The 24,678-nt window shown below is 41.0% G+C and overlaps 1 protein-coding gene across 6 annotated transcripts in view; it reads left to right on the top strand.

Moving 5' to 3' along the window:
* LOC105478922 (spire type actin nucleation factor 1) overlaps positions 1-24,678 on the top strand; it is a 192,720-nt gene that overhangs the window by 124,412 nt on the left and 43,630 nt on the right. For all 6 annotated transcript variants that reach the window (XM_071085718.1, XM_071085719.1, XM_071085720.1 and 3 more), the window contains exons 5-7: positions 9,378-9,455; positions 15,252-15,416; positions 24,298-24,384. In XM_071085718.1, the coding sequence (XP_070941819.1) occupies positions 9,378-9,455; positions 15,252-15,416; positions 24,298-24,384 (330 nt within the window). The remainder of the gene's footprint in view (positions 1-9,377; positions 9,456-15,251; positions 15,417-24,297; positions 24,385-24,678) is intronic.

Raw genomic sequence — 24,678 nt, 5'->3', positions numbered from 1 at the left:
AGTAGTGCGCACCTATAATCCCAGCTCCTCGGGAGGCTGAAGCACAAGAATCCCTTGAACCTGAGAGGCAGAGGTTGCATTGAGCTGAGATCACGTGCCGCTGCACCCCACCCAGGCAACAGAGTAAAACTATGTCAAAAAAAAAAAAAAAAAAGGCCGGGCGCGGTGGCTCAAGCCTGTAATCCCAGCACTTTGGGAGGCCGAGTCGGGCGGATCACGAGGTCAGGAGATCGAGAACATCCTGGCTAACACGGTGAAACCCCGTCTCTACTAAAAATACAAAAAAACTAGCCGGGCGAGGTGGCGGGCGCCTGTAGTCCCAGCTACTCGGGAGGCTGAGGCAGGAGAATGGTGTAAACCCGGGGGGCGGAGCTTGCAGTGAGCTGAGATCCGGCCACTGCACTCCAGCCTGGGCGACAGAGCGAGACTCCATCTCAAAAAAAAAAAAACCTGCAGTATCTGCTATGTACAACAAAGCGAAAGGCAGTGAAATGAGGTATGCCTGTACATATATTATTTCAGTTAGCCCTATGCAAGAAATCATAACTTGATGAAATTACTGAGCTGTTTATCTTAAATAAAACTAAAAAATATTTTACCTAAAATGAAAAATTACATACATGTGTATAAAGTATCTTCTGTTGCTGGGGGAAAAACAGTGTTTTTTTAAATTGACTAGGCTGTTATGAATTGGTTTTTGTCTGTTTTTAAAATCTTATATCCACACTTGATAGTCTGTAAATTGGTTGAAAAATCAAATGTATTTCCCACCCCCCAATCTCTTACCAAGCCAGTAGCCAAATCCACCGGTGTCATAGGGCCAGTTGCACGTTAACTAACTCACACTGCGACACCTGTTTGTGACATGTCTTAGGCTTGTTTTCCGCTTGAATAGGCTTGCAAAGATAAAGCCCCAAGACGTCTGTCTCATTCACAGATTGAAGGGTATTTTAATCAGCTTTCTCATATTCCTTGCCTATTCCTCACCTCATGCCAACACCTCCAATAATAAAATTCTGGCATTTAAGTTGGCTGGAAGTTTCTTTCTAGACCTAAAATAGGTTTATATCCCTCCAAGTGCTGAACATACCACTTTTTGACAGAAAATCCACCACCAGATGTCTTTTTGTAAGTGTGCCATGTGTTCATTTTAATGAGATCATTCATCATTTGTAATGTTCAGGGTCCTTGCTGCTGTCTGTCTTTTTTCTGTTTGATTTGTTAGTTTTGTTGTGAGTGTTGGTAACATGCTGAGCACTGGTCTCATCAGTGAGGAATAAATCTCTCTCTTCTCTCCGTGTCATTGCTCTTAGCGCTGCTCTCCCTGTTAGAATGTTTCACAAGAATATTTTACTGAAAGCTCATGGAAGAACTCTGCCACCTTTCAGATCCTGCAGCTTTTAAAACTTAATTTATTTTTAACAAAAAATTTCACATGGTTCAAAACCCAGGAGGTATAAAAATATTACATTAAATTGTACCCTTCTATTTTTGTCTCCTACCCACACTCTCCCTATATACACAACAAATATTATTAATTTCTTTTTTATCTTTGCAGAGAGATTTTATGTATAACAAGTGCGTATCAGTATTTTCTTCTTTTCACTTTTAAACTTTCCTTTTGTATTTAATTATATGTCTTAGAGATCATTTCGTATCAGTAAATAGTTTTCACATCTGTAGGCCTTTATAATCTGTTATGTGGGTATGCTGTAATGAGTTTAACCAGTCCTATATTGACAGCTATTAAGTAATTTCCATTATTTTGCTATTACAAACAGTGGTGTCATGGATAATTTTTAATCTATTTTTCGTGAGTGTGAGCGTAACTGTAGGGTAAATTCCTGTAAGTAGACTTGCTGAGTCAAAGGAAATGTGCATTTATAATTTTTATAAAGTATTACAATATTGTCCTTCATAGAGGTTTACTAGTTGATAGTGTACTTAGCAATGTGTGAGGATGTCTGTTCTCCTACATCTTCACAATGTGTTTTCACAGTGATAAGTGAACATTAGTACCTTAACAGTTTTAATTTGCATTTTTCCTATTATAAATTAGATCAGATATCTTTTCATATACTTGAGATCATTTGTCAATTGCTTGTTCATTTCCTTTGTCCATTTTTCTAATGAGTCGTTGGTCTTACTAATTTGTCTTTACTAGGAAAATATCTCTTTGTGATATAATTTGTAAATATTGTCAGTGATATTTTAATGGTGATTTTTATCATCATCACTGCATTTCTATAGGTGTGAAGAGCTGATGAGTATAAAAACAGAAAAGGCGGATGTGTATCAGGAGACAATGTCAGTCCAGCTATGTGGAGCAGAGACATTCATTAGAGAGAGTGTATGTGTGCGTGCACATGTGCGAACATATGTGTATAGGTACAAAAATACTGGAAGAATAGAGGAATTCTAGGAATTCTTTCCTAGAACCTAGAAATGAATTGCTTTCATTTTTATGACTTTATAGTTTTTCTAATTTCTGTAGTGAACCATATAAATTCGAATTAAGTAGTACAGAATATGAATTTATAGTTTATCTTAACATTTTACATTTTTTATTCCATAAAATGCTCTTGACTTTTTTCATAATTGCTGTAGTTGTTATTTGGCCACCGTCCACCAACCCCTCAGGGAGGAGAAGCGTGCTGTATCTTTAAGAATGCACCATAAAGCTTGACACAAACATAAATCGTATTCTTTCCTACTTATCCATTAACTCTGCCTGGGAGACTTCCATTTATCAGAACAACTGCTATAACTTTCTACTGGGTTTTTGTACCCTAATTTCTGAAATATTAATTTGGGACTAGTCAATATGATAAAATATTTTTCCCTCTTTTCAGATAAAATATATTTGAATTAAAAAGTTATAGCTCATAATCTGCGTGTCTGATATTCATTTTTTAATTTATTATAGACAATATTGTGAAATAATGTCAGTCATGAAATGTATTTAATAGTCTTTATTTCTTTGGTTTTTTTGTTTTGTTTTTGTTTTTGTTTTTGTTTTGAGACAGGGTCTGGCTCTGTCACGTATGCTGAGGTAATCTCATGCAGTGGTGCAATCTCAACTTACTGCAACCTCTGCCTCCCGGCCTCAAGCAATCCTCCCACCTCAGCCCCCCCAAGTAGTTGGGACTACAGGCATGAGCCACTGTGCCTGGCAGGAATTTGTTGCTTTTCTTTTCTTTTTCTTTTCCCTCCCCTCCCCTCCCCTCCCCTCCCCTCCCCTCCCCTCCCTTCCCTTCCCTTCCCTTCCCTTCTCCTTTCCTCCCCTCCCCTCCCCTCCCCTCCCCTCCCCTTCCCTCCCCTCCCCTCCCCTTCCCTCCCCTCCCCTCCTCTTCCCTCCCCTCCTCTCCCCTCCCCTCCTCTCCCCTCCCTTCCCCTCTCTTTTCTTTTCTTTCTTTTTTTTTTTTTTTTGAGACTGGGTCTTGCTCTTTTGCCCAGACTGGAATGCAGTGATGCAGTCACAGCTCACTGCACTCCGAACACCCAGGTTCAGGCAGTCCTTCTGCCTCAGCCTCCCAAAGTGCTGGGATTAAAGTTGTGAGCCATTATACCTGGCCTGCATTAGCATATTTTAACTGAGTTATTACAAATGTTTGTTGCCCAGTGTGGTTGCTCACGCCTATAATCCCAGCACTTTGGGAGTCTGAGACGGGCAGACCACTGAACCCAGGAGTTCAGGACCAGTCTGGTCAACATGCAAAACCCTGTCTCTACTAAAAGTACAAAAATTAGTTGAGTGTGTTGGTACATGCCTGTAGTCCCTGCTACTCAGGAGGCTGAGGTGAAAGGATGGCTTAAGCCCAGGAAGTTGAGATTGCAGTGAGCCATGATCACACCATTGCAGCAACTTGGTCAACAGAGTGAGACTTGGTCTCAACAATTAATTAAAAATTTGTTCCAGGAATTTTTGAAATACATTCCTTATTATACATTTTAAAATTTCTAACTGAAAACATGTACACATGGCATAGGGAAGTAAGATAATTTAAATGGTGGAAATGGTGATCATTAAAATGCTGTCATAAAAATACTTTATTATTATATTATTTTAATATGTGTATATATGTGAATAAGAAGGATTTAATTAGTAAAGGGGTACTTATATGTGAGCTGATGTTAGACCTACACAAATGGATTAAAATTATTCTCCGAGCATTTGACATACTTCTGATTCACAGAGTGGATTTTGTTTAAGTTGCCAGGAACTGAAAATGTTGGCATAGAGCAGTTCTAATTGCCAGCTTGAGAATGGTCATGTCAGAAATGGGAAGCATAATTGCCATGTGGGTTCTCCCAATTAGAACTTTCTCACCATATCTCAAGCACAGGTTGACATCTGTTATTACATTTCTGCAAGCAAAAAAAAAAAAAAAAATCATTCAGAAGCTGAAGTATAATTGGCAGAAGCTTGAATCTAAAACAAGAAAAATCTGTAATTTAGTTTCAGATAACTCATTTGTTTTTGCTGCTCACTAGAAAAATTGAGCTTTCTAGCCACATATTTGATCAAGCTTGTTTGATTACAGTATTTATAGATTCTAAGCTATCTACATTGATTTATTGCTGAGTCAGGATTTTGATTTGAGGAAGAGGCTAAGGAGAGGTATCATTTTGTGAAACAAATTCACTTAGAATAAAACATTTTTGTGATGGAGTAAAAGTATTCACAATCAAATCCTCATAGATATTCATTGACTTATAATAACTAATACCTACTGAATGTTCACTATGGTCTGAGCTGAATGCTGTGTTTCATCTGTATTCTGGTGTATTTCTTCTATAAAATCCAAAAGGTAGCTATTATTATTTGCACTTTAATATGTGAGAAAATCAAACAGGATTTTAAAATCCAAAATTTAAAAATTTGCCCAAAGTCACGCAGCTGGAAAGTATCTGAGCTACAGTTTGTGCTACTGTTCAGAAAAACAAAGAAATGTGAAATTCTTGGACCATTTAAATTACCTTCAATGTTATAAAGAACAAACAGATCGTTTTTCTTAGTGGCAAAGAGTGAGGGATTTGATCACAGCACAAATAACGGTAGAGATGTAGGCAGGCCTAACAGTGACATCCTCCTGACTACATATAGTCAGGGATGTGTTGGAGAATAGTAAAAATTAACGTTGGGTGGAAAAGGGGCCCTGTTTTGGTGGGCGTTGAAGCAAAAGAGTTTGGATTGAATATATTTTGCTGCTTCTCACACTATTCTACCAAAGTACCCCTAAGACATAAAAGCATGAACTCATATTTGTAGACTATGAGGACATATTAAATCATAACTTTCAGTTGCAAATGACAGAAACCCACTCAAATAAGCATGGGCAGAGTAGGGGAGAGATGTATTGGCTCACGTAATTGGGAAGTCTAAGGGTACAGCTAGTTTTAGGCATAGTTGGATCCAGAATCTCAAAAGCTGTAATTAGGGCTGGCGTGCTCCCTCCCTTTCCTCTCCAACCCTTTCCAGGACAGCCTCTTACTACCGTCTACAGCCCTATTCTCACACTCTACCAATCGAGCAACTCTAGCAGGAAATCTTTTCTGTTAATTGGGGCAAAAAAGTCTTAGAGGAAGATTTGGGGTCATATACCCACTTAGTAACCAGTCACAGTGGCCAGGAGATAGGCTGTGCTGGCTGGTCTGGATCATGTTCTTAAGCTTGTAAATAGGAGGTGAGGTACTGGGTCAGCTCTGCTCAAACCGTATGGGATGCATTTCTCCACAGAAGGATCTTTATCAGAGGAAGGAGCGGGAAGCGTTTCTTGACAAAATTAATGCTGTCCACTGAAGGATATATAATCTAGTGCAAGTTAAAATGTCTTTGAAATAGTGGATTTTACCTTTGAAATTAATGTAAGTTTTGTCTGAGATGTCTGTTGTAATATTTTTTTAATGTTCCATGCTGTGGATTAAGTTCCCCTAGGATTTCCTTGGGGGACTCCTAGGGGTAAAATTTGAATTCAGGAGGTTTTACTGGGGCATGCTTTTGGGAACACCTGTAAGGGGTAAGGAAAGCAGGATTGAGCAGAGGGAAATGTTGAAATGTGATACAGATGCAGCAGAGGCCTCAGCCGATCCCACAGGGAGCTCAGCAGCTGGGAGTGGTTCTTCAGAGATGTCCCAAATGGAAGCAAGGAGGCCTGATCTGCGTACTTCCTCACAGACCAGTGACTGGATACAGGTTACTCTAGGGAGGATGTAACTTTGACAAAGCAGCTTCCTTTGGCCAAGGGCAGTTCCTGAGGAGGGTTAAGTAGTGAGCCTTTAGCAGACATCTCTAGCCACTAGTGGAAGAGCACGCTGTTCCTGAAACAGGGCAGCTTACTGCAGCTTTCATTACATTAATTCCAGGAAAATGTGTTGTATTTGTCTGTTGTTTTATTAATATTTTGTTTTATTTTATTTTTTTTGAGACAGGGTTTCTCTCTGTTGCCCAGGTGGGAGTGCAGTGGTGTGATCTTAGCTCACTTGTAGCCGCAACCTCCCAGGCTGAAGTGATTCTCCCACCTCAGCCTCCTGAGTAGCTGGGACTACAGGCAAGCACCACCATACCTGGCTAATTTTTTGGTTTTTTTGGAGAGACACGGTCTTACTATGTTGCCCAGGTTGGTCTTCACATCCTGGCCTCAAGCAGTCCTCCTGCCTCAGCTTCCCCAAATATTGGGATCATAGGTGTGAGTCACTGCACCTGGTCCAGAATTAAAACAAAACAAAACAAAAAAAAAACCTCACACACACAAAAAACAGTATAGGCTTATAAAGATGAGTTTATTCATCATGATTTCAGCTTTTTTCATTTTTTTATGGTTTATAAACTCCTGGGTAAACAGTATATTGCTTCTGTGGGATCAGCCTTTGGGTGACAAGGGAGAATATGGCAGAAAGAACGTGTTTCCACGTGGGCATGCGTCAGCCCCACCCTACACTCCATTATGTCTAAGGAAAGGAGGGTTGTTAGAAGGTTGATCCATTTATGCATACTTTCTCGGGCGCTAAGGTTTCAAACCAGCTTATTTGTTGCTGGTTGAATCTTGTTGACATATTTAATACTATAATTACTTCTTTTCTTCTGTATGGTGTTAGAAATGCATTTCTTTTTCTTCTTTATTTTATTTTATCTATTTATTCATCCACCTATTGACTGAATGAGACACTTAAATGTAATGTGAGCCTGGGGTGAAGATTTATTTTCCTAAAATGCAGAGCATGTGTTTCTCTGTGGCAGAGAAGATACTTCTCCCCAAATTCCCTAGGGGATTCTGAATTTCGAGGAGAACGTAGATTTTTCTCTGAATATTACTCCCTCTTATTGAGCTTCCTCTTATTAAAGTTGACCTGGTAAGGGCTATTAAATAGGTTTAAGTATTTAAACATGCATGGTTGAAAGTATCTTAGTCTACTTAATGAAGAAATATTTAGTAAGCACCTATTCTATGCAAGGCACTATTTTGGAGATTTGTGAATCCCATCAGTGAACAAAATACAAAAAAAAAAAAAAAAATTCTTCTTTCCTAAAGTCTGAATCCATCAGGAGGTGGTAGACAGTAAACATATGAAATAAATACGTCATATAGACCACTAAAAGGTAGGAGGAGATATGGGAAAAGACGTAGGCTAGAGTAATTGCTAGTAGCTGGGGATGGGGCTTGGAATTTGGTCAAGATAGACCCCGCTGAGAAGGGGACGTTTGCGCAAGTGTGTAACAGATGTGAGGTGACTCAATCTGGGTATTTGAGATGTAAAGCATTCTAGGAAGAAGGTGGCAGCCAGTGTAAATACCCTAAGGCTGTAGTGGGAAGAAATAGTAGGAGATGAGGTAAGGTGTGACTCAAGCCTATAATCCGAGCACTTTGGGAGGCTGAGGCAGGGGGATCGCAAGCCGAGGAGTTTGACACCAGCCCAGGCAATATAGTGAATATCTGTAGAAAATACAAAAATTATCTAGGCATAGGGTTGTATACCTGTAGTCTCAGTTACTTGGGATGCTAAGCTGGGAGGATTACTGGAGCCCCAGGAATTTGAGGCTGCAATGAGCTGTAATTGCATCAGTGCACTCCAGCCTGAACAACAGAGGAAGACCCTATCTCTAAAAATAAATAAATAAATTTTAAAAATTAATATTTCAGACCAAGAATGGTGGCTCATGCCTGTTACCCAGCTCTTTGGGAGGCCGAGGCGGGCAGATCACCTGAGGTCAGGAGTTCGAGACTAGCCTGACCAGCATGGAGAAACCCCGTCTGCACTAAAAATACAAAATTAGCTAGGCGTGGTGGTGCATGTCTGTACTCCCAGCTATTCAGGAGGCTGAGGCAGGAGAATCGGTTGAACCGGGAGGTGGAGGTTGTAGTGAGCCGAGATTGCACCATTGCACGCCAGCCTGGGCAACAAGAGCAAAACTCCATCTCAAATAAATAAATAAATAAATAAATAAAGTTAAGTATTCATTATTTTCATATCAAACAAGCTAGATTTCATACAGTGCATTTAAACAGTCTTGATCAATGTGGGGATTAGGGGGAAATTTTTTAAAAACTCAGTTTTAGTGCAGGCAGGCCCATAGCTCAGCAAAAAGTAAATATATTAGGGTTGAATTACTGTAAGTAGAATTAGTGTACCATAAACTTAGAATTAATATGTGAATATATTTTAGGAACCAAGATTTTCTTAAAGTTGCAAGTATTGAATTGATGCAGTTTTGAGGCATTTTTATCAATTAAAATTTACTTATCAAATTACTTGATAAATACATATTGAACATCAGCAAGTGCCAGTGTGGCCTCTGAAGATGGGATTCTGCCTCATGAAGTCTAGAGGGAAGGCACTAATATGTGTAAAATTACAATGTTGATAAGAGCTATAGAGGTATAATGGTGCTATAAAATTTTAAAATAGGAGGATTTTGACGTACTCAGGGAGGAAGGGAAGTCTTCTCTGAAGAATCGGTGATTCTGTTGAGTCTGATATCTGAAGGAAGAATGAAAGTAGACAATGACAGAGACCAGCTGTGGGGTGAGGAGAGGACAGTATCCGAGATCAGATTGCTTCAGAAGCCCAGGCAAAATATGATGGTGTTTAGAGTAAGGAATTTGTAGTAGAGATGAAAAGAAAGAGAGCTTACGTTAAAAAAAAAAAAAAAAAAAAAGTTGGGTTGGCAAGACCTGAGCAATCTCAGTCCATCCTCAGTAAAATGGATCCTCAGGGTTCCATTTTAATTGGCCCTAGAGTTTACAAAGCAATAGATTCTATACTATCTCCTTCACTGACACTTGAATATATGTCTTATCTGAAGAGATGTGTTAGGAATTTTAATTTGAGAAGGTAAGTTAATGAAATTTTTATGCCTGTTTTATTTTAACCTGTAGAATCTTAAGAAGATTCAAGAAATGGAAAAGAGTGATGAATCTAGCACAGATTTGGAAGAGCTGAAAAACGCTGACTGGGTAAGAGCTGGAAATGCTTTCTGATCTGTTTACTGTCTAAGACATAGTATAATTTTTTTTTTTTTTTTTGAGACAGGGTTTCATTCTGTTGCTCAGGCTGCGGTGCAATGGTGCAATCTCGGCTCACTGCAACCCCTGCCTCCCGTGTACTGCAGCCCCCACCTCCTGGGTTCAAGTGATTCTCCTGCCTCAGCCTCCCAAGTAGCTGGGACTTCAGGCATGTGCCACCACGCCTGGCTAATTTTGTATTTTTAGAAGAGATGGGGTTTCACCATGTTGGCCAGGCTGGTCTCAAACTCCTGACCTCATGTGATCCTCCCACTTTGGCCTCCCAAAGTGCTGGGATTACAGGCATGAGCCACTGTGCCCAGCCTGTATAATGTTTTTTAAAATGCTAGTTATTGGCCAGGCATGGTAGCTCACACCTGTAATCCCAGCACTTGGGGAGGCCAAGGCAGGAAGATTGCTGGAGCTTAGGAATTCAAGACCAGCCTGAACAACATAGTGAGACCCTATCACTAAAATAGGAGGATTTTTATTATTATTAAAAATAGTAATAATAAAAAAATTAACCAGGCTGGTGTCATGTGCCTGTGGTCCCAGCTACTTGGGAGGCTGAGTTAGAAGGATCACTTGAGCCCAGGAGGTTGAGGCTGCGTTTAACTATGATCACACCACTGCACTCCAGCCTGGTCAACAGAGTGAGACCCTCTCAAAAAAAATTAAAAAACACTCTTTATTAAGGACTGTAGTATGAATTGATATATAAATATGAATGCTTAGTCTTATATTTGAGGAAATATCTATTCCCCATTTTAAAAAGCTTTCTGGTTTTATTAAAACCACCCCCAATGCCTCTGAGAATTTTAGTGTTTTAAAATATTAATATTTCTATTTATGTTAATACCTTAACATAGCGGTCCCCAACCTTTTTGGTACCAGAAACTGGTTTTGTGGAAGACAATTTCAAGGATTGGGGGTTGAGGGGTGGTTTCAGGATGAAACTGTTCCACCTCAGATCATCAGGCATTAGATTCTCAAAGGAGCATACAACCTAGATCCCTCACGTGTGCAGTTCACAGTAGGGTTTGTGCTCCTTTGAGAATCTAATGCCACTACTGATCTTACAGGAGACAGCTCAGGCATAATGCTTGCTCATCCACCACTGGCTGTGCAGCTCAGTTCCTGACAGGCCACAGACCAGTACCAGTCAGTGGACTGGGGGTTGCAAACCCCTGCCTTAACATATTCTTGTGTATAAAGTTTAAGGTATGTTTTCAGGATTAAGTGTGAAACTAACGGCTTTGTACATTTATTTATCCAATGAACAGTTATCTGGATGAGGACCCTGGGAATGCAGAATAAACAATATGGAGTCTCTCTCCCAATAACACTCAGTCCTAAACAGAAGACAGATTTGTAAAACAGATAATGTGGTTTATTCACGTGACACACTTTGAGTATCTACAGTTTTTTAGGCATAGTACTAAATCCTAGTGACTCCAAAAATCTCTGCTCTCATATAAAACTTAGAGTTGGTAGGCATGACAGCCTTGGGGACAGAACAGTGAATGTTGCAGAGTGTGTTTGATTGTGGAAGTCCAAGGCCAGGCATGGTGGCTCACGCCTGTAATCTCAGCACTTTGGGAGGCTGAGGTGGGCGGATCACTTGAGGTCAGGAGTTTGAGACAAGCCTAGCCAACATGGCCAGCCATGTCTACTAAAAAATACAGAAATTAGCCGGGCGTGGTGGTGCGCACCTGTAATCCCACCTACTTGTGAGGCTGAAACAGGAGAATAGCTTGAACTTGGAGGCGGAGGTTGAGGTGAGCTGAGATCGTACCACTGCACTCCAGCCTGGGCGACAGAGGGAGACTCTGTCTCAAAAAAAAAAAAAGATTGTTGAAGTCCAGGTATCAGGAGGAAGGCACATTTCAGGATTCTGACTTTTTAGGTTAAGAGTGCTAGATAAATCATGCCATTATTATATGAATGGGTTGCTTTTGACCTAATAGGTTTTGTTTGTCACATTATTTTCTAACTGTTTTATTGAGATACAGTAGATATACAGTAAGCTGCACATATGTAAAATGTATAACTTAATAAATTTTGACATATGTTTTGTACATATATATATATTCACCCATGAAACCATCACTGCAATCAAAATAATGAGCCTATTTATCACACCCAATGTTTCCTCATACCTTTTTATAATCCTACCTCCTGCCTCCCTCCTCCCCAGTTTCCAGGCAACTAGTCATGTGCTTTCTGTGACTATAGATTAGTTTGCACTTTCTAGAATCTTATATAAATGTAATCATATGGTATGTACTGTTTTGGGGGTTTATTTTTATTTTTTTAGATGGAGTCTCTCTCTGTCGCCCAGGCTGGAGTGCAGTGGCGTGATCTCGGCTCATTGCAACCTCCACCATTTAGGTTCAAACAATTCTCCTGCCTCAGCCTCCTGAGTAGCTGGGATTACAGGTGCATACCACCACGTCCAGCTAATTTTTGTATTTTTAGTAGAGACGGGGTTTCACCATGTTGGTCAGGCTAGTGTCGTACTCCTGACCTCGTGATCCACCCACCTTGGCCTCCCAAAGTGCTGGGATTACAGGTTTGAGCCTCCGTGCCCAGCTGGTATGTACTGTTTTTGGTTTGGCTTCTTTCACTCTTCATAATTGTTTTGAGATTTCATCCGTGTTGTCTGTATCCGTAGAGTATTGAGAAGTATCCCATTGTGTGGATATATCGCGGTTTATCTATTCATCTGTTGCTGGTCATTTGGGTTGTTTCTTGTTTGCAATATTCTTAATTTATTGATAGATATCTTCAATATATTTGGAACTTTCAAGACAAAAAAAATACTTGCCTACGTTGTCTTAAAAGCTGGTATTATTTGTCATTTTAGAATAAAATTGATTATTGATTTTCCTTTATGTAGAATACTTGGATAGTGTCGTTCTAGGTGTATATCATCTTGGCCAATAAATTTTAAATTGGTTTTCCAGTCGTTGAAACCAGATAAATAACTTCCAGTGTTCAAAAGTTAGCAAACAGCTAGTATAAACTTACAGTAAAAATTTAACTTCTTACTGTAAGCCACCTTCATTTGAAAACAGTGTCATGCCTGACAAGAGAAGCACTAACTCCAGAGGGAGTTATATTTGCGTAGATCACCAACTTCCTCCTCATAAGACCACTAAGTGAATTACCTAGAAAGATTAGAATGAAAAGAGCAGAGTTGAGAGAGAATTAGAATGTCTTTAGTAGCAGATTCTAGTTTCAGAATCTTCCTAATGGTATAAGGGATAAATGATAATCTCCAGGAATGCATATGATGACAGTTGTCTGTTATTTTATATAATAACTGCGACTTTAATTTCTGAAAAGTAGTACGTAAGATTTTTTAACTAAACAATTATACACACAAAACCGACTATATAACAAAGTATGGGCCAGGCATAGTGCCTCATGCCTGTAATCTCAGCACTTTGGGAGGCCAAGGTGGGTGAATCACTTGAGGTCAGGAGTTCAACACCAGCCTGGCCAACATGACGAAACCTGTGTCTACTGAAAATACAAAAAATTAGCTTGGTGTAGTGGCGGGCACCTGTAATCCCAGCTACTCAGGAGACTGAGGCAAGAGAATCCCTTGAACCCGGGAGGCATAAATTACAGTGAGCCAAGATCACACCATTGCACTCCAACATGGGGCGACAAGAGCAAGACTCCATCTCAAAACAAAAAACAAAAAGAACAAAGTGTGTTTGAATCCTTTTATAAATTATAGCTAAAGCTTCTAACGTGGGTAACTGTCCCCTGTCCCCTAATTTAAAGCCCGAAGGGAGACTTTTAAAAGATGAGACGATATTTGGACTGCATCTTAAAGGAATGAATAAGAGAAGTGTGGAAGTTGGGACGAAAGCATTCCCAAGAGAGAAATACGGATATTTTAGGGATATTATTTTAGAACATCTTTAATGGCAGAATCTAAGAATCTTTGTAAATATGAATATTTTAGGAGGTGTCTAATGGTACACCATAAGTACCTCAAATCCTTTTTGGAACAAGAGGATGGGAAATGGTATGCTTTTTATATTTTTTGGTAGCTTCTCATTGTCTAAACCCAACTTTTTTTTTTTTAATTATGAATCGTTATTGAGGATGTTTTGAGAAATTTAATCAGTTATTTTACATAGAAGATTCTTATGAAATATTTCACTTGATTTTACAGTAAATAGATTTAAGTAACTATTATGTCAATTTTTTTTTTTTTTTTTTTTTTGAGATGGACTCTCACTCTGTTGTCAGGCTGGAGTGCAGTGGTGCTATCTCGGCTCACTACAACCTCCGCCTGCCAGGTTCAAGCGATTCTTCTGCCTCAGCCTTCTGAGTAGCTGGGACTACAGGCACATGCCACTACGCCTGGCTAATTTTTTGTATTTTTAGTAGAGACAGGGTTTCACCGTGTTAGCCAGGATGGTCTTAATCTCCTGACCTCGTGATCAGCCCGCCTCAGCCTCCCAAAGTGCTGGGATTATAGGTATGAGCCACTGCGCTCAGCCATGTCACTTGTTAATTTTAACAAGTTACAGGTTTTTAGCTAAATATTGTGATGGACTTCACTCAAGTAGAGACTTTGGCACATTATAGGCAGGAGAACAAAAGACTTAAAGTATAATAAGATAAATATAAATAGATTTTGTATTATTTTATGTTTTTTAGTTTATTTATTTGAGACAGAGTCTCACTCTGTTGCCCAGGCTGGAGTGCAGTGGCGCAATCTGGGCTCACTGCAACCTCTACTTCCTGGGTTCAGGCAATTCTCCTGCCTCAGCCTCCTGAGTGGCTGCGATTATAGGCACACACCACCACACCCAGCTAATTTTTGTACTTTTAGTAGAGACGGAGTTTCACCATACAGGTCAGGCCGGTCTCGAACTCTCGACCTCAGGTGATCCACCTGCCTTGGCCTCCCTAAGTGCTGGGATTACAGGTGTGACCCATTGCACCCAGCCTTTTTTAGTATTTTCTATGTACAGAGCACCATCCACTGATTCTGATGTTCTCAACAAGTAATAAAAGTACCACTTCTTTTATTGATAAGGAAACTACGGCTCAGAAAGGTGCAGCAACTTGCTCCATGTCAAATAGCTGGCAAGTGGCTGTCAGTCAGCTGTGGTCACAGTAATACTTTGTAACTAACCACTACAAAATCACAGCTGCATAAAGCAAAAGCACTTACTAGCTCATGGGTCTCCAGATCCTCTATGGTAGCTCCACTTTACAGGTATCTCATCTTTATCCTGGGACCACAGGCTAACCCAGGCTTGACATTCTCATGGCCACAATAGAAACACAAGGGACAAGCCCATTGTACATACCCTTTTGAATCCCTTGGTCTTATCACACCCACCACTGTTCCAGTGGCCAAGCAAATCATATAGCCAAACCCAAAGTCAGGGTGTGGGAAATGTAGTCTCCTTTAGTGAGCAGAGTCACATAACGGCATAGACGCAGGAAAGCATGAAGAACCTGAGCCCTTAATGAAGCCTACCACGGTGGTGGAGCTTAGGTTTAAAGCCATGTGCCTCGGCAGGGGGAGCCTGTGGATTCTCTACTTTCTTTCCACCCATCTCTTAGTAACCAAAATCTAATTTTTAAAATAGTTTTTGGTTGGTTTACTCGTTGTTTTGTAATCCAGGCTCTTCATTTATTCTGTATGACTAACTGTTTAGAAGAAACTAGTACTTTTATTCATTGATGTCTCTCTATCCTTGGTTCTTTCAGGCACGATTCTGGGTACAGGTGATGAGGGATTTGAGGAATGGGGTAAAACTCAAGAAGGTCCAAGAGCGGCAGTACAACCCTTTGCCCATTGAATATCAGCTCACCCCTTATGAGATGCTAATGGATGACATTCGCTGCAAAAGATATACCTTGCGAAAAGTGATGGTAAGTAACCAAACTGTCAGGCGGGGCGTGGTGCCTCACTCCTGTAATCCCAGCATTTTGGGAGGTTGAGGTGGGTGGATCACCTGAGGTCAGGAGTCAAGACCAGCCTGACCAACATGGTGAATCCCCGTCTCTACCAAAAAATACAAAAATTAGTTGGGCGTGGTGGTGCACGCCTGTAGTTCCATCTACTAGGGAGGCTGAGGCAGGAGAATTGCTGGAACCCAGGAGGTGGAGGTTGCAGTGACCCAAGATTGAGCCACTGCACTCCAGCCTGGGTGACAGAGTGAGATCCTCTCTCAAAAAAGAAAAACAAAAAACTATTAATGGACTCAAATAGTTATTCATCCGTAATTGCATTTGTTGAAAATAATTTTAATATTAAATTTTAAAAATTATTTATTTTTATACAAGTAATACTTGATCGTTGTAGAAAATTTGGAAAGCACATTAAGCTTAAAGAAGGAAAGTTACAAACATATAATTCTGGCTGGGCGCGGTGGCTCAAGCCTGTAATCCCAGCACTTTGGGAGGCCGAGACGGGCGGATCACAAGGTCAGGAGATCGAGACCATCCTGGCTAACACGGCGAAACCCCGTCTCTACTAAAAACACACAAAAAAAATTAGCCGGGCGAGGTGGCGGCGCCTGTGGTCCCAGCTACTCGGGAGGCTGAGGCAGGAGAATGGCGGGAACCCGGGAGGCGGAGCTTGCAGTGAGCTGAGATCTGGCCACTGCACCCCAGCCTGGGTGACAGAGCGAGACTCCGTCTCAAAAAAAAAAAAAAACATATAATTCCATAACCCAGACAGAAATTTTGTTAACATGTTGATCAATAACCTTTAGCCTTGTTTCTATGCACTTTATTTGGGCATACTGAGTTAATATAGAATGTTTTGTTTTATTACTGGTTGTTCTGCTTAACATATCGTGATTATTTTTTTCATGTCATTATATATTCAACATTATTTCTAAATGGCTGTCTCTTTTCTAGCTTATGGCTATTCTGGAGTTTATTAAACAAATGACCTTGTATCCCTTTATAAGCAACATATCTTGGGTATCCTTGTATGTAAATCTTTTTAAATGTCCACCATGAAATCCTTAAGTTCCTAGATGTGGAACATCTAGTTCATTGGCAAATTCTGACAGCTCTCCCTTTAAAACATACCCTGATTCTGACCACTTCCCTCCATCTCCACTTGAGAGATTTTTTTTTTTGAGACAGGGTCTTGCTCTGTCACCCAGGCTAAAGTGCAGTGGCACGATCACAGCTTCATTGTAGCCTCAACTTCCCAGGTTCCAGTGATCCTCCCACCTCAGCCTCCTGAGTAGCTGGGACCACAGGTGTGCGCCACCACGCCCAGCAAGTGTTTTTTGTATTTTTTGTAGAGACAGAGTTTCGCCATGTTGCCCAAGCTGGTCTCAAATTCCTGACTGAGCTCAAGTGATCCACCTGCCTCCGCCTCCCAAAGTGCTGGGATTATAGGCATGAGCCATGGCACGTGGCCAAAATATCTTCTATTCCACGCCACCATCATCTCTCATCAGACTATGACAGTAACCTCTAAGTGGCCTTCCTGCTTTCACGCTTGCCCCTTTCAATCTGTTTTTCCCAAAAACAACCAAGTAGGCTTCTTAAGTAAAAAATGTGGTCATGTCAGTGCTCTGCTCAGAACCTTCCACTGGCTTTTCATCACACTTGGAAGAAACTCCATGTCCTTACCGGGGCCAGCACAGCCCACACAGCTGGGTCCAGGTTACCTCTCAGGCCTCATCTTCTGCTGTGCTTCCCGGGGCCGGCACAGCCCACACGGCTGGGTCCAGGTTACCTCTCAGGCCTCATCTTCTGCTGTGCTTCCCGGGGCCGGCATAGCCCACACGGCTGGGTCCAGGTTACCTCTCAGGCCTCATCTTCTGCTGTGCTTCCCTGCAGGGTTCTTCTTGTTCGCCGCCCTGATCTCTGCCAGTGTCTCAGCAGTGCCTAGTGTGCTCCTGTAACAGAGCCTTTGCCTTGGATATTCCTTCTCTCAGGAAATCTCCTCTCCCATAGCCGCGTAATTTGCCTCTTTACTTTTCAGGCCTGTGCTCAAGTTTTCCCTCATTAGAAAAGTCTTCTCCATCTCTTTACTCTCGTGTTTCACTAGCTGACATTGCCATATATTTCCAGATTTATTGTCTGTCTCCCTCACAAAGACAAGAACTTAGTTATTCTCACTATTTATCCCCTTTGACAAGAACATGGGCCTGACATGCAACCAAATACTGAATACCTTGCTCAATAAATAGTTACGGGATGGATTAATGAATTCTGTCCACATTTTTGAGGAAATTTAATCAAAGTTATTTTATGTCAGAAGGTTCTTATGAAACATCACTTTGTTTTTTGTTTTTTATTTTTGAGACAGTCTCACTCTTTTTGCCCAGGCTGAAGTGCGGTGGCGTGACCTTGGCTCACTGCAACCTCCGCCTCCCAGGTTCAAGTGATTCTCGTGCCTCAGCCTCCCAAGTAGCTGGGATTACAGGCGCGTACAACCATGCCTGGCTAATTTTTGTATTTTTAGTAGAGATGGGACTTCACCATGTTGCCCAGGCTGGTCTCAAACTCCTGACCTTAGGTGATCTGCCGACCTCGGCCTCCCAAAGTGCTGGGATTATAGGCGTGAGCCACCATGCCCAGCCATGTCACTTGGTTTGATAGTTAAGTGGCTATTTGAGCTGCTCGTTAATTTTAATAAGCTAAACATTTCAACTAAATATCAAATCTGATTTACTTTACAGATGAGGAAACTGAAATTTAAAGATGCTCGGTAGTAACTTTCCAAGTTCAGACAGCTGGTTACAAGGCATAGCTGAGGCTCAGCCTCATTCTCTCTGACCCCAGTGCTCTGTGCTCTGTACATATTCCCCAGCTGCCCTCAGAAATACTGTGATGATTATTATTTATAACAGAAAGTTTTGCCCATTGCTTCACATCCTTATACAAATGGGTGTCCTTTGTGGCTGACCAATTTGACTGAAAGGAAATATTCTTTCATTTTTAACATCTACATTTATTTCATGCTTTTAAACATTTAAAAATCTATGCTACCTGTTTGTATTTGTTAATTTTATTTTAATTTTTAAAATATTTGTTAAGGACTTTTTATGTGCTAGACCTTATTCTGACTCTGGAAGGACGTATTACAGTCTCTGTTCTCTCAAAGCTTCCAGTATTTTGGGAGCCACTGATAACCTGTAGGGAAGCAACTAAGTAGGGGGAAAAAACCCCAACATACACAAAGACCAAGAAACATGAGAACAGCAAAAACAACTTGCCATCATTAGACGACACAACAGAATGCAGGAAACTGGAAAGGTGAGAAGAAAAGATGACAGGACAGAACCTGTGCGGCCTTGGACCTGAAGTAGGGGAATCTGGCGGAATAACGACGGACAAGCCATAGCCAGAGAGAAGGCTGGAAAGACAGGGGAGGTGGAGGTGCAGCTGCAAAGAGCAGGTGGTGTTTCAGAGAGGTCGGATGAGCACTGTGAAATGGTTAACAGATTTAGCAACATAGAAATTGTTTGATCCATTCATTAAAGTAAGAGACACCACGTTTTATGGTAGTAGGTGAAGCAATGGTGACAGTGAGCAAACAGTATGAGTTTCGTTTTTTTTTTCTTTTCTTTTTTTTTTTTTTTTTTTGAGACGGAGTCTCGCTCTGTCACCCAGGCTGGAGTGCGGTGGTGCCATCTAGGCTCATTGCAAGCCCCGCCTCCCAGGTTTACGCCATTCTCCTGCCTCAGCCTCCCGAGTAGCTGGGACTACAGGCACCGCCACCTCGCCCGGCTAGTTTTTTGTATTTTTTAGTAGAGACAGGGTTTCACCGTGTTAGCCAGGATGGGCTCGATCTCCTGACCTCGTGATCCGCCCGTCTCGGCCTCCCAAAGTGCTGGGATTACAGGCTTGAGCCACCGCGCCCGGCGAGTTTCTTTTAAGCAGTGTTTAAAAGAAGATGAAAGATAGCATCTGGAGGAACACACAGGGCATTTTCTTTTTTTTGAGACGGAGTCTCGCTCTGTCGCCCAGGCTGGAGTGCAATGGCGTGATCTCTGCTCACTGCAACCTCCGCCTCCCGGGTTCAAGTCATTCTGCTGCCTCAGCCTCCTGAGTAGCTGGGATTATGGGTGCCTGCCATCACGCTGGGTCATTCATATTACAGCATGCTGAGGTACTTTGCTCCTTTTTTTTTTTTTTTTTTTGAGATGTAGTTTCACTCTTGTTGCCCAGGCTGGAGTGCAATGGCGCAATCTCAGCTCACTGCAACCTCTGCCTCCCGGGTTCAAGCCATTCTCCTGCCTCCACCTCCCAAGTAGCTGGGATTACAGGCATGCACCACCACACCCAGCTAATTTTGTATTTTTAGTAGAGATGGGGTTTCTCCATGTTGGTCAGGCTGGTCTTGAACTCCCGACCTCAGGTGATCTGCCCTTCTTGGCCTCCCAAAGTGCTGGGATTACAGGCGTGAGCCACCATGCCCAGCGAGGTACTTTACTCCTTCTTATGGCTGTACAGGTGTATCATATTTTGTTTATTCATGACCCAAATGGACATTTGGGTTCTTTCCAATTGGATTCTTTCATTTTCACTAGCATGAGTAGTGCTGCAGTGTATAGTAGTGTACACATTTTTGTTTGAATACCTGTTTACAGTTATCTGGAGTATGTACCTGGGAATGGAGTGACTGGATCATACAGTAATTCTATGTTTGGCTTATTGAGAAACTACCAAACTGTGTTCCACAGCAATTGCACCAATTAATATTCCCACTAGCAATGTATGAGGGGCCCACTTTCTCCCATCCTTGCCAACACTTGTTATTGTTCATTTTGTTTTTAATTATGACTCCCCTAACAGTGTGATACGATATCTCATTGTGGTTTTGATTTGCATTTCCCTGTGATGACTTACAATGTCATACATGTTTTCATGTGCTTGTGGACCATTTGTATATCTTTGGAGAAATGTCTGTTCAGATTTTGAATTCATTTTTTAAAATTTTAATTTAGATTTGGGTGTGCATGTGCCTGTTTGTTACATAGGTATATTGCATGCTGGTGGAGATTGGGTTTCTAGCGTACCCATCACCTAAGTAGTGAACATTGTACATGATAGGTAACTTTTCAACCCTGACGCCCCTCCCAACCTCCCCACTTTTGGAGTTCTCCAGTGTCTACTATTTCCATCTTTGCGTCCCTATGTACCCGTTATTAGCTTCCACTTATAAGTGAGAACATGCAGTATTTGGTTTTCTGTTTCTAAATTAGCTCATTTAGGATAATGGCCTTCAGCTCCATCCATGTTGCTGCAAGGGACATGATTTCATTCTTTTTATAAGGCTGTGTTGTACTCATTTTTTAATTGGATTGTTTGTATTTTTGCTGTTAAGTTGTAAGAGTTCTTTATATATTCTGGATAGTGGACCCCTGACAGATACATAATTTGCAAGTATAGACAAACACCCATTCTGTAGACTGTCTTTTCACTCTCTTGATAGTATCCTTTGATGCACAAAAGGTTTTAATTTTGCTAAAATACAGTTTATCTATTTTTCCTTCTGTTGCTTGTGATTTTGGTGTCATATCTAAGAATTCATTACCAAATTCAGTTCATGAAGATTTTCCCTTATGTTCTAACCTGAGACACTTATAAATAGTTTTAGCTCTTATATTTAGGTCTTTGATCAGTTTTTTTAGTTAATTTATATATATGGTGTGAGGTAAGGGTCAAACATTATTCTCTGTCAGAATTCCAATGACAATTTTTTTTTGGCAGAAATGGAAAAATTGATTCTAAAATTCTTACAGAATCTCAAGGAATTCCAAATAAAACAATCTTGAAAAAGAAAAAGTTGGTGGGCTTGCACATCCCCATTTTATAACTTACAACAAAGCTGTAGTAGTCAAAACAGTGTAGGATATAAAAACAGAATTCAGAGTACAAAAACAAACTCATACACCTATGTTCAATCCATTTACAACAAGGGTGCTGAGACCGTTAAATAGAGAAAGAATAGGTCTTTTCACCAATTGATATTGGGACAACTAGGTATCAACATACAAAGAAGAATGTTTGGCCCTAACCTCACACTTCTTGAAATTTCATTAAGGGACCAATATCAATCACTAAACTGTAAGTTGGTTTTGTAGATTATTAGCTGTGGTCTTATGCCATCATTAATGGTTCTGTTTCATTTAAGATAAAAATAAAAGGCCAGACACAATGACTCATGCCTGCAATCCAACACTTTGTGGGAGGCCAAGGTAGGAAGATTGCTTGAGCCCAGGAGTTTGAGAGTAGCCCGGGCAACTTAGTGAGACCCCATCTCCATATAAATAAATAAATAAATAAATAAATAGGCAGGGTGCGGTCGCTCACACCAATAATCCCAACACTGGGAGGCCAAGTGCTGGGATCGCTTGAGCCTAAACATTCAAAGCCAGCCTAGGCAACATAGACTCCCATCTCTACAAATAATTAAAAACTAGCTGGGGATGGTGGTTCACACCTGTAGTCCCAGCTACTCAGGAGGCTGAGGTGGAGGGATCACTTGAACCTGGGAGGTCAAGACAGCTGTGATCACGCCACTGCACTCCAACCCGAGTGATAGAACAAGACCGTGTCGCAAAAAAAGAAAATTATTTCAGAAACAAGATTGAGTACAGGGTAGACATTTTAAATTTTTCAAAGGAGATCATTTTATGTATTAGAATTTTTTTGTTGGGCCGGGCGCCCTGACGCGCGCCTGAAATCCCAGCACTTTGGGAGGCTGAGGTAAGCAGATCACCTGAGGTCAGGACCAGCCTGGCCGACTTTGTGAAACCCTGTCTCTACTGAGTAAAATACAAAAAAGCTTTTTATTTGTTTCAGGCATTGTTGCTCAAAAATAATACCAAGTTTCTATAACTGATCTTATTTACTTAAGCATCTACTATTTGTGTTCATCCAGGAATCATTTCTCATTTCACTTCAGAGAGCTTGTTTTCTTATAGGAAAATAATTTTACTGAGCCAGCAGCAGAATGGTTTTCACACAACCACTTCTCCTTATACAGGTTTAGCATCACAAACCTGAATATCTGAAGTGCTCCAGCAAACTTTCTGGGGGCCAGTATGATACTCAAAAGACATTCTCATTGGAACATTTCAGATTTTTTGATAAGTATAATGTAAATATTCAAAAATCTGAAACACTCTGGTCCCAAGCATTTGGATAAGGGAGCTTCCTCCACCCGTACTGACTTAGGTCCATAATGGCCTGCTGCCTCCCTCAGGAGCATTGTCCCACATCTGTAACTGGGACCCAGGATACAGCTTCTGACTACCGAGGAGACTACAGTTAATATGCTTGTTTTGGGAATGGAACATATAGCCTTGGCCTCGGTTAATCCATTCTCATTCCTGCTCTTAGGATACAAAGAAAGCATGTGAAAATTAGCCAGAAAGATACATGTTATTCAGGAGTAGACTAGTGAGTAATATAAAAGCCTGATTAAATTGTTTTATAAAATAAGGGGTTTTTTTAAATCTACATAATATGAAATCCACAAGTAGTGGGTGGTGCCATGTTAGGCCACTGGTTCTACTTCTCAGTCACCCTCGTTAAACTAGCAGTCATATGCCTGGCTTGGCTCAAGCAGCAGCAGTTATTCCTGAAGCTTGCTCTGGGCCGTCTTGCCCTCATTCAGGGCTGGGGGAGAGGGAGGACCAGCACAAGGAGGAAGAGGAGAGTGGATGTTGAGTAGGCCCCAGCAGGCTTGCCACACACTCTGAACTCAATATGGTGGTCACGTCTGGGGAAGGCACTGGGCATGGGAGTGACCATTGAGGTTCTATTTTGTTCAAACAAGACCAGGAAACAAATAGGACAAACTGGTCATGACTGTGCCTTCTCAGTGGTCAGAATGGGAATTTAAGTTGTTACTTCTTGTGGTTTTCTGGGTTTAAAAAAAAAATTCTAAAAAAAATTGTTTTTAACACATTGCTTTAAAAAGAGAGGACATTCGAGTACAGTCAGAGTCAGACTGGTCCTCCACAATAGCTCTTCTACTTAGAAGTTGTGTGGATGCAGGCAGATGTCCTCTGCTGTGCGCTTGAGTTTCGTTTACAAAGTGTGAATCTTATCCCTGGTTTTTTTCTATTACCTAGGTTTTTGTGGGGTTTTTTGTTGTTGTTGTTTGTTGTTTTTGTTTTGTTTTGTTTTTGTTTTTTTGAGACGGAGTCTCGCTCTGTTGCCTAGGCTAGAGCACAATAGCGCAATCTCGGCTCACAGCAACCTCTTCCTCCTGGGTTCAAGCTATTCTCCTGCCTCAGCTTCCCAAGTAGCTGGAATTACAGGTGCCTGCTACCACGCCCAGCTAATTTTTGTATTTTTGGTAGAGACAGGGTTTCACCATGTTGGCCAGGCTGGTCTCAAACTCCCAACCTCAGGCGATCCACCTGCCTTGGCCTCCCAAAGTGCTGGGATTACAGGCATGAGCCACTGTGCCCGGCCTACCTACATTTTTTACAAGGAGGAAAATAAGAGGTAAAAGTTTTTTTAATCATAAAATACTTAATAAGTTCAAGTATTATTTATTCCATTTACATTCATAATTTTAGAAACTTTTTGTTGAAATTTCCCAAAGTGATAGAATTAAGGTAAACTTGGATTTTCTTAAATTTCACAGTTTTTCCTCTGAATCACTCAGCCATTTACTCCCCACTTTATTGATTTGAAATGTATCCTTGATAATTACACTTCACTAATTTTGTGGCATACTTGAGATAACAGCTATACCCAGAAATTCATGAGAGTCTTAGATAGTCACATGAATCTTCTACTTTTTGTCTCCTTTTAGGTGAATGGTGATATTCCCCCTCGGTTAAAAAAGAGTGCTCATGAAATCATCCTCGACTTCATCAGATCCAGACCTCCTTTAAATCCAGTATGTAATTCGACATAGTTCTCTAGATTGGAGATACCATAATGAATTATTCTACTCTAGGGTTGAGTCATCTCTAGAACTCAGCTTTCCTAGGTGGTTTTTCCTCTGAGCGTTTTATTCTAAAGATGAAGCCCAGCTGTAAATTATATTCTTTTTGTTTTTGAGACAGTCTCACTGTGTCACCCAGGCAGAGTGGTCATGGTAGGATGGTAGGTCATGGTAGAGTAGAAAGACCTTGGACCATATGAACCTGGACTTGAACACTGGCTCCAGAATTTAGCAGCCACACGTCTC

This window comes from Macaca nemestrina, chromosome 19 (assembly GCF_043159975.1).
Source record: "Macaca nemestrina isolate mMacNem1 chromosome 19, mMacNem.hap1, whole genome shotgun sequence".
Taxonomy (NCBI): domain Eukaryota; kingdom Metazoa; phylum Chordata; class Mammalia; order Primates; family Cercopithecidae; genus Macaca; species Macaca nemestrina.
The sequence above is the reverse complement of the archived record's forward strand: the minus strand, read 5'-3'. Positions and strand labels throughout refer to the sequence as shown.